At 49.2% G+C, this 12,221-nt stretch overlaps 1 protein-coding gene and 1 long non-coding RNA gene across 2 annotated transcripts; one reads left to right on the top strand and one right to left on the bottom strand.

Annotated features, from left to right (window-relative positions):
- The first annotated feature begins 728 nt into the window (after window positions 1-728).
- LOC135284065 (uncharacterized) lies at window positions 729-1,455 on the top strand. The gene is made up of 3 exons (XR_010349605.1): window positions 729-827; window positions 932-1,197; window positions 1,301-1,455. It is a non-coding gene; the product is annotated as an uncharacterized LOC135284065 (long non-coding RNA).
- Window positions 1,456-5,782: 4,327 nt separating this feature from the next.
- On the bottom strand, window positions 5,783-10,597 carry LOC135284287 (urotensin-2 receptor-like). The gene is made up of 2 exons (XM_064395689.1): window positions 9,363-10,597; window positions 5,783-9,222 (listed from the first exon to the last, which is right to left on the bottom strand). Exon 1 carries the CDS (start codon window positions 10,524-10,526, stop codon window positions 9,420-9,422), a length of 1,107 nt encoding a protein of 368 aa, XP_064251759.1. The 5' UTR covers window positions 10,527-10,597; the 3' UTR covers window positions 5,783-9,222; window positions 9,363-9,419.
- Between the last annotated feature and the right edge of the window lie 1,624 nt (window positions 10,598-12,221).

Genomic DNA, 12,221 nt, shown 5'->3' with positions numbered 1-12,221 from the left:
AGCAGAGGGTGGGATCCCTTCACCAGCAGATCTGAGAGACATTTCAGCCCTTCCCAGCCATCCTCTGCTGCCAGGACTCTGCAGCTGCTGGCTTCTTGTAGCTTCTTGGGTAAGGAAAGGCTGGAGGGAAAGCAGTGCCCTGTGTGCCATGGGGAGGGGCTTTGGCAGGGACACTTGGCAGGGAGAAGGATCCTGACAGCATTGCTGCAATCCTCCTGCCAGCACAGCCCTCCAAAATCCAGCAGAAAACCTAGGCTGGCCTCCATCCACAGAAACCCAGTCACTTGCCAGCTGCTTTACTGAGGTGCTGTTTAATTGTTTTGCTAAAGCAGCTGCTTTATTAATTTAGAAGACATTACTGACTGAAAAGACTAATTCTAGCTCGTACTTTACCTTGATTATTTTTCCTTTGGGGCAGTGAGAGAATATCCCACAACACTTCTCTACCTGAAATCACAGGATCTCTTGGAGATCTGCCTTAAGCCTTGTCCTCTTGTTAAAAAAAGAGAGGGATATTTAAAATCATGTAGAGCCCAGCAGGATCTTCATCTTCTCAGTAGCCCAGACTCAGAATGGGCAAGTTCTGCTAATTTAGAGCACTTGGACAAAGCATTCAATTGAGGGCCCAGTGGAGTACTGCAGGAGTTACCATCAGGTCATTTGTCCTGCCTGTGTGAGAGCTACAACTCTGGACAGTTTGGATTCCATTCCATTCCATTCCATTCCATTCCATTCCATTCCACTCCATTCAGCAGTTTTGTAACCATGGGTAACAGCAGAGCTGACGTGGCTCTGCACTGCTGCAAGGAGGCTGTCAAGGTTGTCAGGTTTGAAAATCAACCTGCTTTGATGACTCTTCTGTTCTGCAGCATTTACCTTACAGAGTTTGCCCTGAAAAACCTGTTTAAAAATGACTTTCCTTTTTTTGCAGCATTTGAACTGAAAGCAATGTAGAAGAAGTTCAAGGATGCCTTTGTAAAAGACTGGTGTATTGCCAGAGATACAAGATCTGGCTTGTTCTAATGTCTTCTCTCACAGAAAAATAAATTAATTTTGTTCTGAAGTGTGTTGGGAAGGATGAGGTTCAGAACAGACTCTTCCTTCCTAAAGGATTGGAGGAGCCACAACCCCTTGGAGGCTTTGAACATTTGTCACTTTGGAAGTGCAAAGGAGATAAATCTGCCTGTGGTCTGTGAGGTGATGCAGCATTGCCTTCCTCAGCCTGAAGCCATTTCTCTGTGCTCTCATCAAGGAGTAATTCAGGGTGACACATCAAGGATTTCACCTCTGTGTTTTGCAGGGGCTGTGGCTGTCCAAGCCCTTCTCCCCACACTGAGACTGGGAACACAAGAATTGGAATTGGGGGATGCAAACACCTTCCCCATACCATGAAGTTACAGATTTAAAGATTTTTCTTTAAAATTTTTTCTTTAAAAAAGTTTTATTGGACTAAATCCAAAATTTGTTGCCTTTTTTTTTTTTGTTTGGTTTGGTTTGGTTTGGTTTTGGTTTTTTGTTTTTTTTTTCTTGCATAACAGAGATAGATACCAAATACCCCAGAGCACACAATGCTCAGGAGGGAAAATATTCTCCTATATGGATGGAGGTAAAAGCCCAAGTGGTGCTCCAGCCCTGTCCCCATCCCTCCCCACTTAAATGAGATCTGCAAGGAGCTTTAACACTGGGCACCACAGGATGTGGAGCTTCACTTTCCCATCTGGCCTAAAAGAACTGTTGCAAGGATTGAAGCAATGCTTTGAATTTTGAGGGACATTTTCCATAATAAACTTGCCTTTGTATTAAAACAACCCAACACATGAAAGCAGCCAAGCAAAGTTAGTTGGTTGTTATTCCCTCTGCTTCTGCTGTTGGGAATTAATTGTGCTGTGCCTCAGGCAGGCAGAGGTTCCTCGACAGATTTAATCATTCTAAAAGGATGCCAGCAGCAAAATGACAGGGAGGTTCTGCTGTGTTTAGCAGTCAGTAATGAGAGCTGGGATCATTCTTTTTGTCCAGCCTCCTCTGCATGGGTAACGAGTCCTTACCTGCATTGATCCCAGCCCATAACATGGGGACCAGGCTCCCAGGAGGCAAAGGAGAGATTTTGCTTCCCTGCCCACCTCCTCCTGTTGTCTCTCCCTGAGGAAGGCTTTAAGGAGGGCACTGTGCACTGAAGTGATGGAGTTTGAATCACTCCAGCCAGGCCCAGCTGCCAGGGCAGGGGTGAGGGAGCATCTTCACTGCCATACATCAAAGGCAGAGAGGTTCTGGTCCACACACATTTCCTCTGACCATGAACAGCTACCCTGAACCCCAAGTTACCCCTACAAGGAGACTTTTCCCCTTCACACACAGCCTCCCTCATCCAGCAGCCTCAAAACCTGTCACACACAACAGTGACACCTTCAAATGTGACCTTAACCTTTCCACAGACACAGGAGACAGCAGTGCTGTTTTCTGGGCAATGGACAGCAGCAGAACACCAAGTGACCCCCTGAGGTCATTTTGCAGCAGGATCCAGGATCCTGAGCTGCCCTGCTGCAGTGAATCCCTCTGCTCAGCCCCAGCACTGTGGAATTCTCCAGCACCAAACCCTGGGAAATCCCTCCTGGCTTTCATTCACTGTCGTGTTCTGAGCCTGCCTGAGCTGTCAGCACCAGCAGTGCTGTTGGGGAAGGAGCTCTGAGCCCCCAGCAGCAGGTGAGGGCAAGGAAGGCAAATAAATGCATTTGGCTGCAGGCTCCTCAAATGTTTTTGCTGCCACCTCTTAACCTGGACTCTGCCCAGGGGCAGGAAGCTGCTTTCAAAATGTGGGGCTCCAGCTGATTTTACAATAAAGCCATTTCTGTAAAATATTGCTTTCTGTGGTGTTTAAATGGAAAAAAAAACACCTGTTACAAAAAAAAAAAAAAAAAAAAAAAAAAAAAAAAAAAAAAAAAAAAAAAAAAAGGAGAAACTCAATGTAAACCTGTGGGTGACTGGGATTTTGGGCAGTGCAGTGCTGGGGGATGCTGCCATCCTGTTCTCCCCAAAGGGAGAGGCTGTGGGGTGGGAGCCTGGCACTGGAGCTGCTGCTGTCTTTTCAGGTTCTATGGTGTTTAATGAAAGAAAAAACCCATCTGTTACAAAAAAAACCCCAAGAAACTCCATTTAAACCAGTGGGAGACTGGGATTTTGAGCAGTGCAGTGCTGGGGGATGCTGCCAGCCTGTGCTCTCCAAAGGGAGAGGCTGGCACAGGAGCTGCTGCTGCCTCTTCAGGTTCAGGTGTCCCCTCTGCACGTGCCAGGGGTGCTGCTGTGCCTCCCCTTTCAGCATGACTACATCAGAGTTAATTTACCTGCTCCATTCTTGCAGGTTTTTCAAAGAGAGGCTCAACATACCCAAGAATAATTGCTCTGTAGTGCCTTTCCCTGAGAGGCTTCTTGCAAGAGGCAGCCTTGTGCTTCTCAAATGTCAAGCTGATATTTAAAAGAATAGCAGAGGTAGAAGGCTGTGGGTTTGATGGACAGCCCTGGCTTGCAGGAGCACACAGATGAACAGGCTGTGGGTTTGGACACAGCACATTTAGCTTCAGGAATCTCCCTTGCTTTGTTTGGATGGAATCATGTTTGGTTCTAGTTAAGGATTCAGGGGCTGAATTCAAGATCCTAGCGGGAATGCACAAGGAAAGGCTAACAGCACCTCAGAGAGAGACTGGCCAAAACAAGCTGGAACAAACCTGGCAGATTCTACTCCTCCAGCATCAGCATGGCTTTGGTTTTAGAACTGTTCCCTCTGCCAGGCATGGCTGATACTGCTGGGGGTTTGATTGTTATTTACTTATTTACTACTTATTTACCAGTTATTTACCAGTTATTTACCAGTTATTTACTACTTTCCTTCCAGATATCTCGATGGAAGGGTCTGGGTGGGATTTTCCACAGTATTCAAGTTCAGCCTTTTTCAATAAATGTTTTAATGACTGTTTTTTAACTCTTCACCCCATCTCTGACTCTAGAAGCATTTCTAGGACTCACCAAAATATTTCTTCCAAATTAAAATTTGTATTACAAATGGAGAGAACCAGAAAAGCAGAGCCCAAATGCCAGAGGGCTTCTACAGGATTCATTTCTCCCTTTCCTCTTTTAATTCTCCCTTTCTTGGGTGGGCAACCAAAGTGAAATGATGCAGCAGTTTTGCTTTGGTAAATTCCATCGGGAGCATTTTCTCTGGGGACAAGATGGCTCCAGTTGTGACCACAGATCACAAAGCTCAGTTTTGACCATTCACATTTCTTAAACTGAAATCAGTTTCCCCCAGAAGTGATATATGCCAAACCAGAAACTCAGTGTGGGCAGAAAGCTGCATTCCTGAGCTGAAATATTTATGATTTAAAAACTCCATTTTGATATATATCCCATTTAAGATTTTAATGTACTTATATTTAGTATAACATTAATATATTAATTTTTTTTCAGTGTTGTGTGTCTGACAGAAGCTTGTTGCATCCCAGAGGTTTGGCTGGAGGAGTTCCTCCCTCTGCTTCACAAAGCTCAGCCTGAGCCATCCAACCCCTCCCAGCACTTTGCCATCCTTTCTCCCTGCTGTGCTTTAGACACATTCCCAAACAAGGGCAAAAAACTTGTATAATGCCAATAACAATAACTTTACAAGCTACTTACACCCTCCAAAGCTGGGGCTACTGTTTTGAAGACAAAGCAATTTATTTCTCATAAACCACAGCCATTAACTCAGCACCTCTCCATTCCCCAGAAGAACTAGAAACTAACAGCAAATCCCAATATTAACAGGCAGAAAAAACAGGAACTAACAGCAAACTCCAATATTGTCAGGCAGAAAAACCAGGGACTAACAGCAAACCCCAATATTAACAGGAAGAAAACCCAGAAATAGCAAACCCCAATATTGTCAGGCAGAAAAGCCCAGCTGGGCTGAGCTGGGGTTAGTCCCCAGCTCTGGTGTTTCTGTGGGTGCTGGCTGGGAGGATGCTGTGCAAAATGACAGGAATGGAATTAGCCTGGGTTTGGCATAGGAAGAAACACGGGAGAGGAAATTTAAGTCCTGGAAAGTTTTTCTCTTCTCTCCCCCTCCAGATGCTGCAGCAATGTTCTGCTTTAAAGGGATAAAATGCTCTTATGTTGTGCTGTGATTTGGGGCAACCTCTCTGTTTTACAGCCTAGAAATAAAAAGCAAATTTTCTTCCTGAGACCTCAGGATGGGAACTCGCTGCTGCCACCAGAGGGACTCTGAAATGAGACAGAAAAGCTGAGTGTCCTCAAAGCAGACTTCTGGCAAAACTTCCTGACTTTCTGGGGCTGCTCTGAGGGTTTCTCTACATTTTCTGCACCCATCTCTACATTTTCTGCTTGAGGGGTGGGCTCTGCTATGAGCTTGATGTGTTCTCTGCTCTCAGATTATATATAGATTATAATAGATACAATATAATTTATATAATATATATTATTATGTATCATTATATATTATTATATATTATTATATATTATTATATTATGTTATGTTATATTATATAATATTATATTATATTATATTATATTATATTATATTATATTATATTATATTATATATCATATCATATCATATCATATATCATATCATATAATATATTACTATATTATATAGTATTATATCATATACCAGCATATTATATTATATTAGAATTATATTATACAGTATTACATGATATAATATCATATTACATCCTATATCACATCATATTACACTATATATAATTATATTTATCATATCATGTCATATAATGTCCTATATTATAATATTGTAATATATACTATTATATGTAGAATATAATATATTATAATAGACTATATTAGATTATAACAGATTATATTAGATTATAATAGATTATAATAAATTATGATCTCTGTCATTCCTCCATTCCCCACAGTTAACCCCACTGTGTCACCTTGCAGCTCAAGGTGCAAAATGCTCATCAAGTCCCCTCTCTTTTGGTGGCTCTTTGTCTTTTCAAGTGAAAGTGGAAAAATTGCCATTGCTGCAGCAGCTCCCAGCTGAGGAGATCCACCAGAAAGGAAGGAGACAGGATGAAACTGCTTCTCTTTCCCACTCTGGCTTGGTTTTTTTTGGTATAAACCCTTAAATCCTCAGGGGCATTGGAAAAAAAAATCTCTAGTGATTAAATAATTTTCTTTCTTGTAAAGCATGAATGGAGTTTTGCAGTGACAGCCTCTGGCCCAACAAGAAAAAGGCTGCTGCCTTTCCTAAAATTCCCATTTCCCATGTTTCTGAAGAAGGAACTGTGCCACTGAGCCTGCAGTAACATTTCATTTGTAACAAAAACACCCAAAGCATTAAGAACCACAGGATTACCATGATTTAGGTACGACAAGTGACCCCAGGGTACACAGAACCTGATTTCCTGGAATGCCAAATAGCCAAAATAAAACAGTTTTCAAGGAACTCTCCACATGTTGTTTTTCAGCTACATCCCCTCTGACTTCCCTGTTGTTACTCAGCCCTGCCTGAGATGCTTCAGATTTACCTGAAGAGACACCAAACACAGAATTTGCAAAAAAATCTCTTCCAGATTCTGGTTATCTCAATTTTCACACACTTCTGTAACCTCTGTGGCTGGGGACATAAAATGCTTTTAATCTCATTAATTTGGAGATCCCAACTCTTCCTTTTCAGTGCTGAGGACAGGTAAAAACTCTCCCTCAAGCAGGAAGCAGCCTGAGGTGCCTTCCAGGAGCTGTGCACACAGGAATGCTGAGATCCAGCCCAAAGCAGCACCCTCCCCAAATTCCTCTGGGTGAGCAGCAGGTGAAGGCACCCCTCACAGGAAACCTCAATTTGTGCCATCCCAGGCAGGCAGCAGCAATCCCCTTCCCAGGTGAGCCACCAGATTAATTTGGTTTAGAAATTTAGAAAAAAAAACAAGAAAGAAAAATATTGACCCCAACTTCATCTCCCCCAGGTGGAAACTGCTATTTGCACATCTGCCCTGATAAACACCCCCCTGAGCTGGGTGAAGAGACCAGGCAAGGGGAAACTGAGGAGGAGCTGTTTTTAATAAGCATTTATTTATAAACTGACACTTTATAAACTGGGACTCAGAGGTGTCTTGGGAAGTGTATCCCAAAGAAACCCCTCTGTTTGCTCATCCCCACATTATCTTACAACTGAAGAGCCCATCTGCTCTGCATTTCCACCTTTTTTTGTTCTATGCAGGAGTCCTTTTCTGCTTCCCCCTCTTATTAATAGCTGTGGGTTTAGGCTGTTCAGCTTTTTTTTTTTTTATTTTTTCAAAGTACAAAACAAAGTCCCTAAAACTCTTTTTGATCCCTGTCCTGCTCATGGGATGCAGCCATGCCTGGTTCTGCCAGGACTTCTGTCCAGACACACTTTGCACAGGACATTCACACTCCAGCCTTCCCAAAAAGCCTTCTGAGTTCTGTCTTATCTTTTTAATTCTGAAATGGGAGAGACTTCCAGCCTTGGAAATGGGAGCCGAAGGGAAAGTAACAACGAGTTTAGAATTAATAATTAAACAATTTCTGAGAAGTTGTTCTGAAAATCTGCTGAATCCTGCCCTCCCTGCCAGTTCCCACCACGAATTGTGTGTTAGTCCCCCTATTTCAGAAGGAATGGACAACATTAGGACTGTTGATGATGCCCAGCTTGGAGTCTGTGCAACACTGGAATATGACCAAGTGATCACTGGTGTTTCAGAGATCTGAAACTCTTTTAACACTCCTGTGGTTAAAAGCAATATGGGCACAGAAAGCATCCCAGGAGAATGCCGACTCCAGCACAGAAACACCTTCATCCAACCTGTGCCTTTTTCTGTTGTCTGGGAGCATAAATCCCAGCGTTGTCCTGTGCCTGTTCCCTGCTCTCTGTGCTGTTGGCACTTGCTGTCCCTGCTGTGGCACAAGCACACCCTGAGGTTTGGTGTGGGACACGAGAGGAGCACCCAAGGATGGGAATGCAGCACTGCAGGGCTGGAGTGGGACTGCTCAGGCAGATGGGGCTGGAATAAGTAATAAAAAGTGTTAATGACAGCTCCTTACACTGCTGCTGCTTCTGAACTCCGTGGGCATCACCAGCTGCTGGCAGGAGTTTGTGCAACAAGTACTGTGCTTTTATCCCCAGAGTCTGTCCCAGAACAAGAAAGGAGAATATTGACCCCAATTTCATCTCCCCCAGCTGGAAACTGCTATTTGCACATCTGCCCTGATAAACACCCCCCTGAGCTGGGTGAAGAGACCAGGCAAGGGGAAACCTGAGGAGGATCTGTTTTTAATAAGCATTTATTTATAAACTGACACTTTACAATTGTTTAAGTGCTCACAGGCATCTCCAGGATCTGTGCTGAAGGTTTACTGTGAGATGCCAAGCAGGGAGAAAATGAGCAGAATACATTGAGGCAAAACAGTTTGGATCAAATGTCATGAAAAAATGTGTCCCTTTTATGATGAGTTTCATGGTATAGCATTCAGTCATTTTTCTTAGAGCCTCAGGTCTTTGAGTGATAGGATTATAAATAATATTTTATTTCTTCCAAGGTAAATTTTCGGGTACATTTTTCTTCCAAGGTTTGTCAAGCTCTGTTGACTTTTAAGAAAAGGACCAACTTTTTCAAGAAGAAAAAATCAATGGCAAATTCAAACCACCTTAGGCAGAAACCTTAAAAAATTACAAGGGTTTTAATTTTTTTTTTAGGTAATCCTGTGGTTTCTAACAGCTTACCTGGTGGTTTTTGAACGCTTGGAGTTCAAAGTGCTGCTGCAATGAATTTTAAAATAGAGACTTTAAGCTTGATAGAACAGTAGTGCACAGGAAATAGGAAAAGGGGCTTAGAAGTCTCTTTACACGCTCCAGAAACAGACAACGGTAGCACACAGGGCAAACCCGAGGCCGGCAGCTCAGTTAAGTGATCCTGGGCCAATTTCAGATTCCTGCAGCTCTGACCCAGCTGCAGCCCCAGGAGAAACCCCAGAGAGAAACGATGAGCGGAGCTGGAGCCGAAACTCAGCCAGGCGTGAAACCGGTTTGTGGCAGCGCCGAGCAGAGCATCCACCTCATCTTCTGCACCCCACACCCCGCGGGATTTGTCCCAAACAGCTGCTGGCTCCCGGCAGGACATCCCCAACACCCCTCAGCCAGATGGAACTCCAGACTCATCTCGCAGCGTTTGGATTCACACAACTTCTGGCCCCTCGCTAGAGAGAGCACCAAAAACGAGTTTTCAGAACCCTCCAGGGCTCGGGGGTCCTCACAGCCCTACCTTGGCGTGAGCATCGTGGGCACCAAAAACGAGTTTTCAGAACCCTCCAGGGCTCGGGGGTCCCCAAAGCCCTACCTTGGCCGGACGCTCTGCTGGTCCTGGCGTGCTGGCAGCGCCTCCTCCTCCTCCTCCTCACTTGTCCTTCAGCGTGGCCATGCCCAGCGCCTCGGAGCTGTAGTCGTACTGGTTGCTGGAGGACATGGAGCGGCCCCAGGAGCACTGCAGGTTGGAGCCCCTCTTGCGGAAGGAGGAGGTGAACCTGTAGAAGTTGCGGTGCCTGTTGCGCAGGTACTCGCGGTAGTTTTTGGTGAGCAGGGTGTAGAGGAAGGGGTTGATGCAGCTGTTGCTGTAGGTCAGGCAGGTCACCAGGTAGTTAATGCACTTTTGGGTTTGGGTGGTGAGCTGCAGCGAGCTGCTGTAGAGGCGCACCAGCTGCCAGATCCAGAAGGGCAGGAAGCAGGCCCAGAAGACCAGCACGATGCTGAAAATCATGATGAGGACCTTCTGCCGGGGGGACCTCTTGCTCTTCTCCTTGTGCGGGGGGTTCCTCTGGGACTCCAGGTAGGTCCTGGCCAGGCGTGTGTACAGGAAGCCGATGATGATGCCCGGGGCCATGATGCTGGTGCTGAAGAGCACGGTCAGGTAGGTGCGGTAGGCGTCCACGCTCCAGGTGGGCGCACACATCCTCTTCACCTTGCCCTCCGCCTTGCCCCCCTCGGTCAGCGTGACCATCAGCATCATGGGCAGCGTGAGCAGCAGCGACACCGACCACACGGCCCCCGCCGTCACCTTGCGGTAGCCCCGCGAGCGCTTCAGGGTGTCCAGGGGCCGGGTGACGGCCAGGTAGCGCTCGGTGCACATGAGGGTGAGCGTGAAGATGCTGGCGTGCATGGTGAGCAGGTCCAGGCTGAGCAGGATGCGGCAGCCCAGGTCCCCGAAGTACCAGTCCTGGGCCAGGTAGGTGCAGACGATGAAGGGGATGGTGGAGAGGTAGAGCAGGTCGGCCAGGGCCAGGCTGACGATGGAGCTGTACATGGGGGCGGCGCAGCGCGCCGAGTGGCACATCACCACCAGCGTGTAGACATTGCCGGCCACCCCGGCCACGTACATCACCGACAGCACCGTCCCGAAGGCCGACGGGATGAGCAGGGGGCCGCTCCCGGGGGCACCCCCGCCGCCCACCGCCGCCGCCGCCGCCGTCCCGTTGTCCCCCGCCGCCGCCGTCCCGTTGGGCTCCATGGGCGGCGGCGGCGGCCCCGGCACCGTCGCACCGGCCCCGGAGCTCCCGGAGCTCCCGGAGCTCCCGGAGCTCCCGGCCCCGGCGGCGGCCGCTCCGCCCCCCGCGGGAGGCAGGGCGGGCCCGGGCTGCCCCCGGGGGAAGGGCCGCCCCCGCCCCGGCACCGCGGGGACCCCCGAGCCCGCCCCGCCGCTGCCGCCCGGCGCCGGGAGCGCTGCGGGGCCAGGGGCGACAGCGCCCGGCCCGGGCGGGGACCCTGCGGAGAGCGGCTCGGCGAGCCGGGAACGGGGCTCTGTCCTCCGGGAACGGGGCTCTGTCCTCCGGGAACGGGGCTCCCCGAGCCGGGAACGGGCTCTGTCCTCCGGGAACGGGGCTCTGTCCTCCGGGAACGGGGCTCCCCGAGCCGGGAACGGGCTCTGTCCTCCGGGAACCGGGCTCCCCGAGCCGGGAAAGATGTTCCTCCAGACGGGAACGGGGCTCCCCGAGATGGGGACGGGGCTCCCGGAGCCGGGAACGGGCTCTGTCCTACGGGAATGGGGCTCTCCCAGCCGGGAACGGGGCTCCCCGAGCTGGGAACGGGGCTCTCCTAGCCGGGAAGAGGACTCCCCGAGCTGGGAATGAAGCTCTCCGAGCCAGGAACGGGGCTCCCCCAGCCGGGAATGGGGCTCCCCCAGCCAGGAATGATGTTCCCCCAGAATGGGGCTCCCCGAGCCGGGAATGATGCTCCCCCAGCCGGGAATGGGGCTCTCCCAGCCAGGAATGATGCTCCCCTAGCCGGGAATGGGGCTCCCCTAGCCGGGAATGATGCTCCCCCAGCCGGGAATGGGGCTCCCCCAGCCAGGAATGATGCTCCCCCAGCCAGGAATGATGCTCCCCCAGCCAGGAATGATGCTCCCCGAGCCGGGAATGGGGCTCCCCCAGCCAGGAATGATGCTCCCCCAGCCAGGAATGATGCTCCCCCAGCCAGGAATGATGCTCCCCGAGCCGGGAATGGGGCTCCCCCAGCCAGGAATGATGCTCCCCCAGCCGGGAGCGTGTCCGGAGCGCCCCGCGCCCCCCGCGGAACGAGCCCCGCCGGGCAGCCTCACTCTCCGGGAGCTGCCTGAAAAGTTTTCCGGGTGGCTCCGCTGGAATCTGGCGCTGCCCTGGCGCGGTGGCTTCGCCGGCGGTGCGGCTCGGCGCTGCGCTTCGGCTCCTCCGGCAGAGGGCCGGCAGGGAGAGCCAGAGGCAGCCGCAGGTGCCCCGCAAAGCGCTGCGGGTGCGCTCGGACGGAGGCTGAGGTGGAGGTGGACAGCGAACCCGCGCTGAAGGAGCCTCCTTTCCCCCCGAAAATAGCTCGTGTTTTGGATTTTACCCTGAAAAGCACGGCAGTGCTGTCGTAAGATTTAAAATTCAAGCTTTAGTGGTGGCTGGTTCTTGTGAGGAGGGGGAGGCACAGAGTGGGATGAATGCAAGGTTCACACAGACAACTTTTCCCCTTAGGCAAAAAGTCTGGGGACAGCTGCAAAATCAGTAAGCACCTTGCATTTCCATCTTATTTTAGAGAAAGCAGAGACAGGGCAGTCCATAGTCAAAGGACAAATTTCCAAGCGTACCAGAATGCTGTATTCCCTCAGCTCCCATTGATTTCCAATAGGAATTAAATGGCTTTTATGCCTTCAGACATTTCTGTTTAAACCAGAGTGCTAAAATGACCG

Source organism: Passer domesticus, chromosome 20, assembly GCF_036417665.1.
Source record: "Passer domesticus isolate bPasDom1 chromosome 20, bPasDom1.hap1, whole genome shotgun sequence".
NCBI lineage: Eukaryota > Metazoa > Chordata > Aves > Passeriformes > Passeridae > Passer > Passer domesticus.
This window is presented reverse-complemented; position numbering and strand designations above follow the sequence as displayed.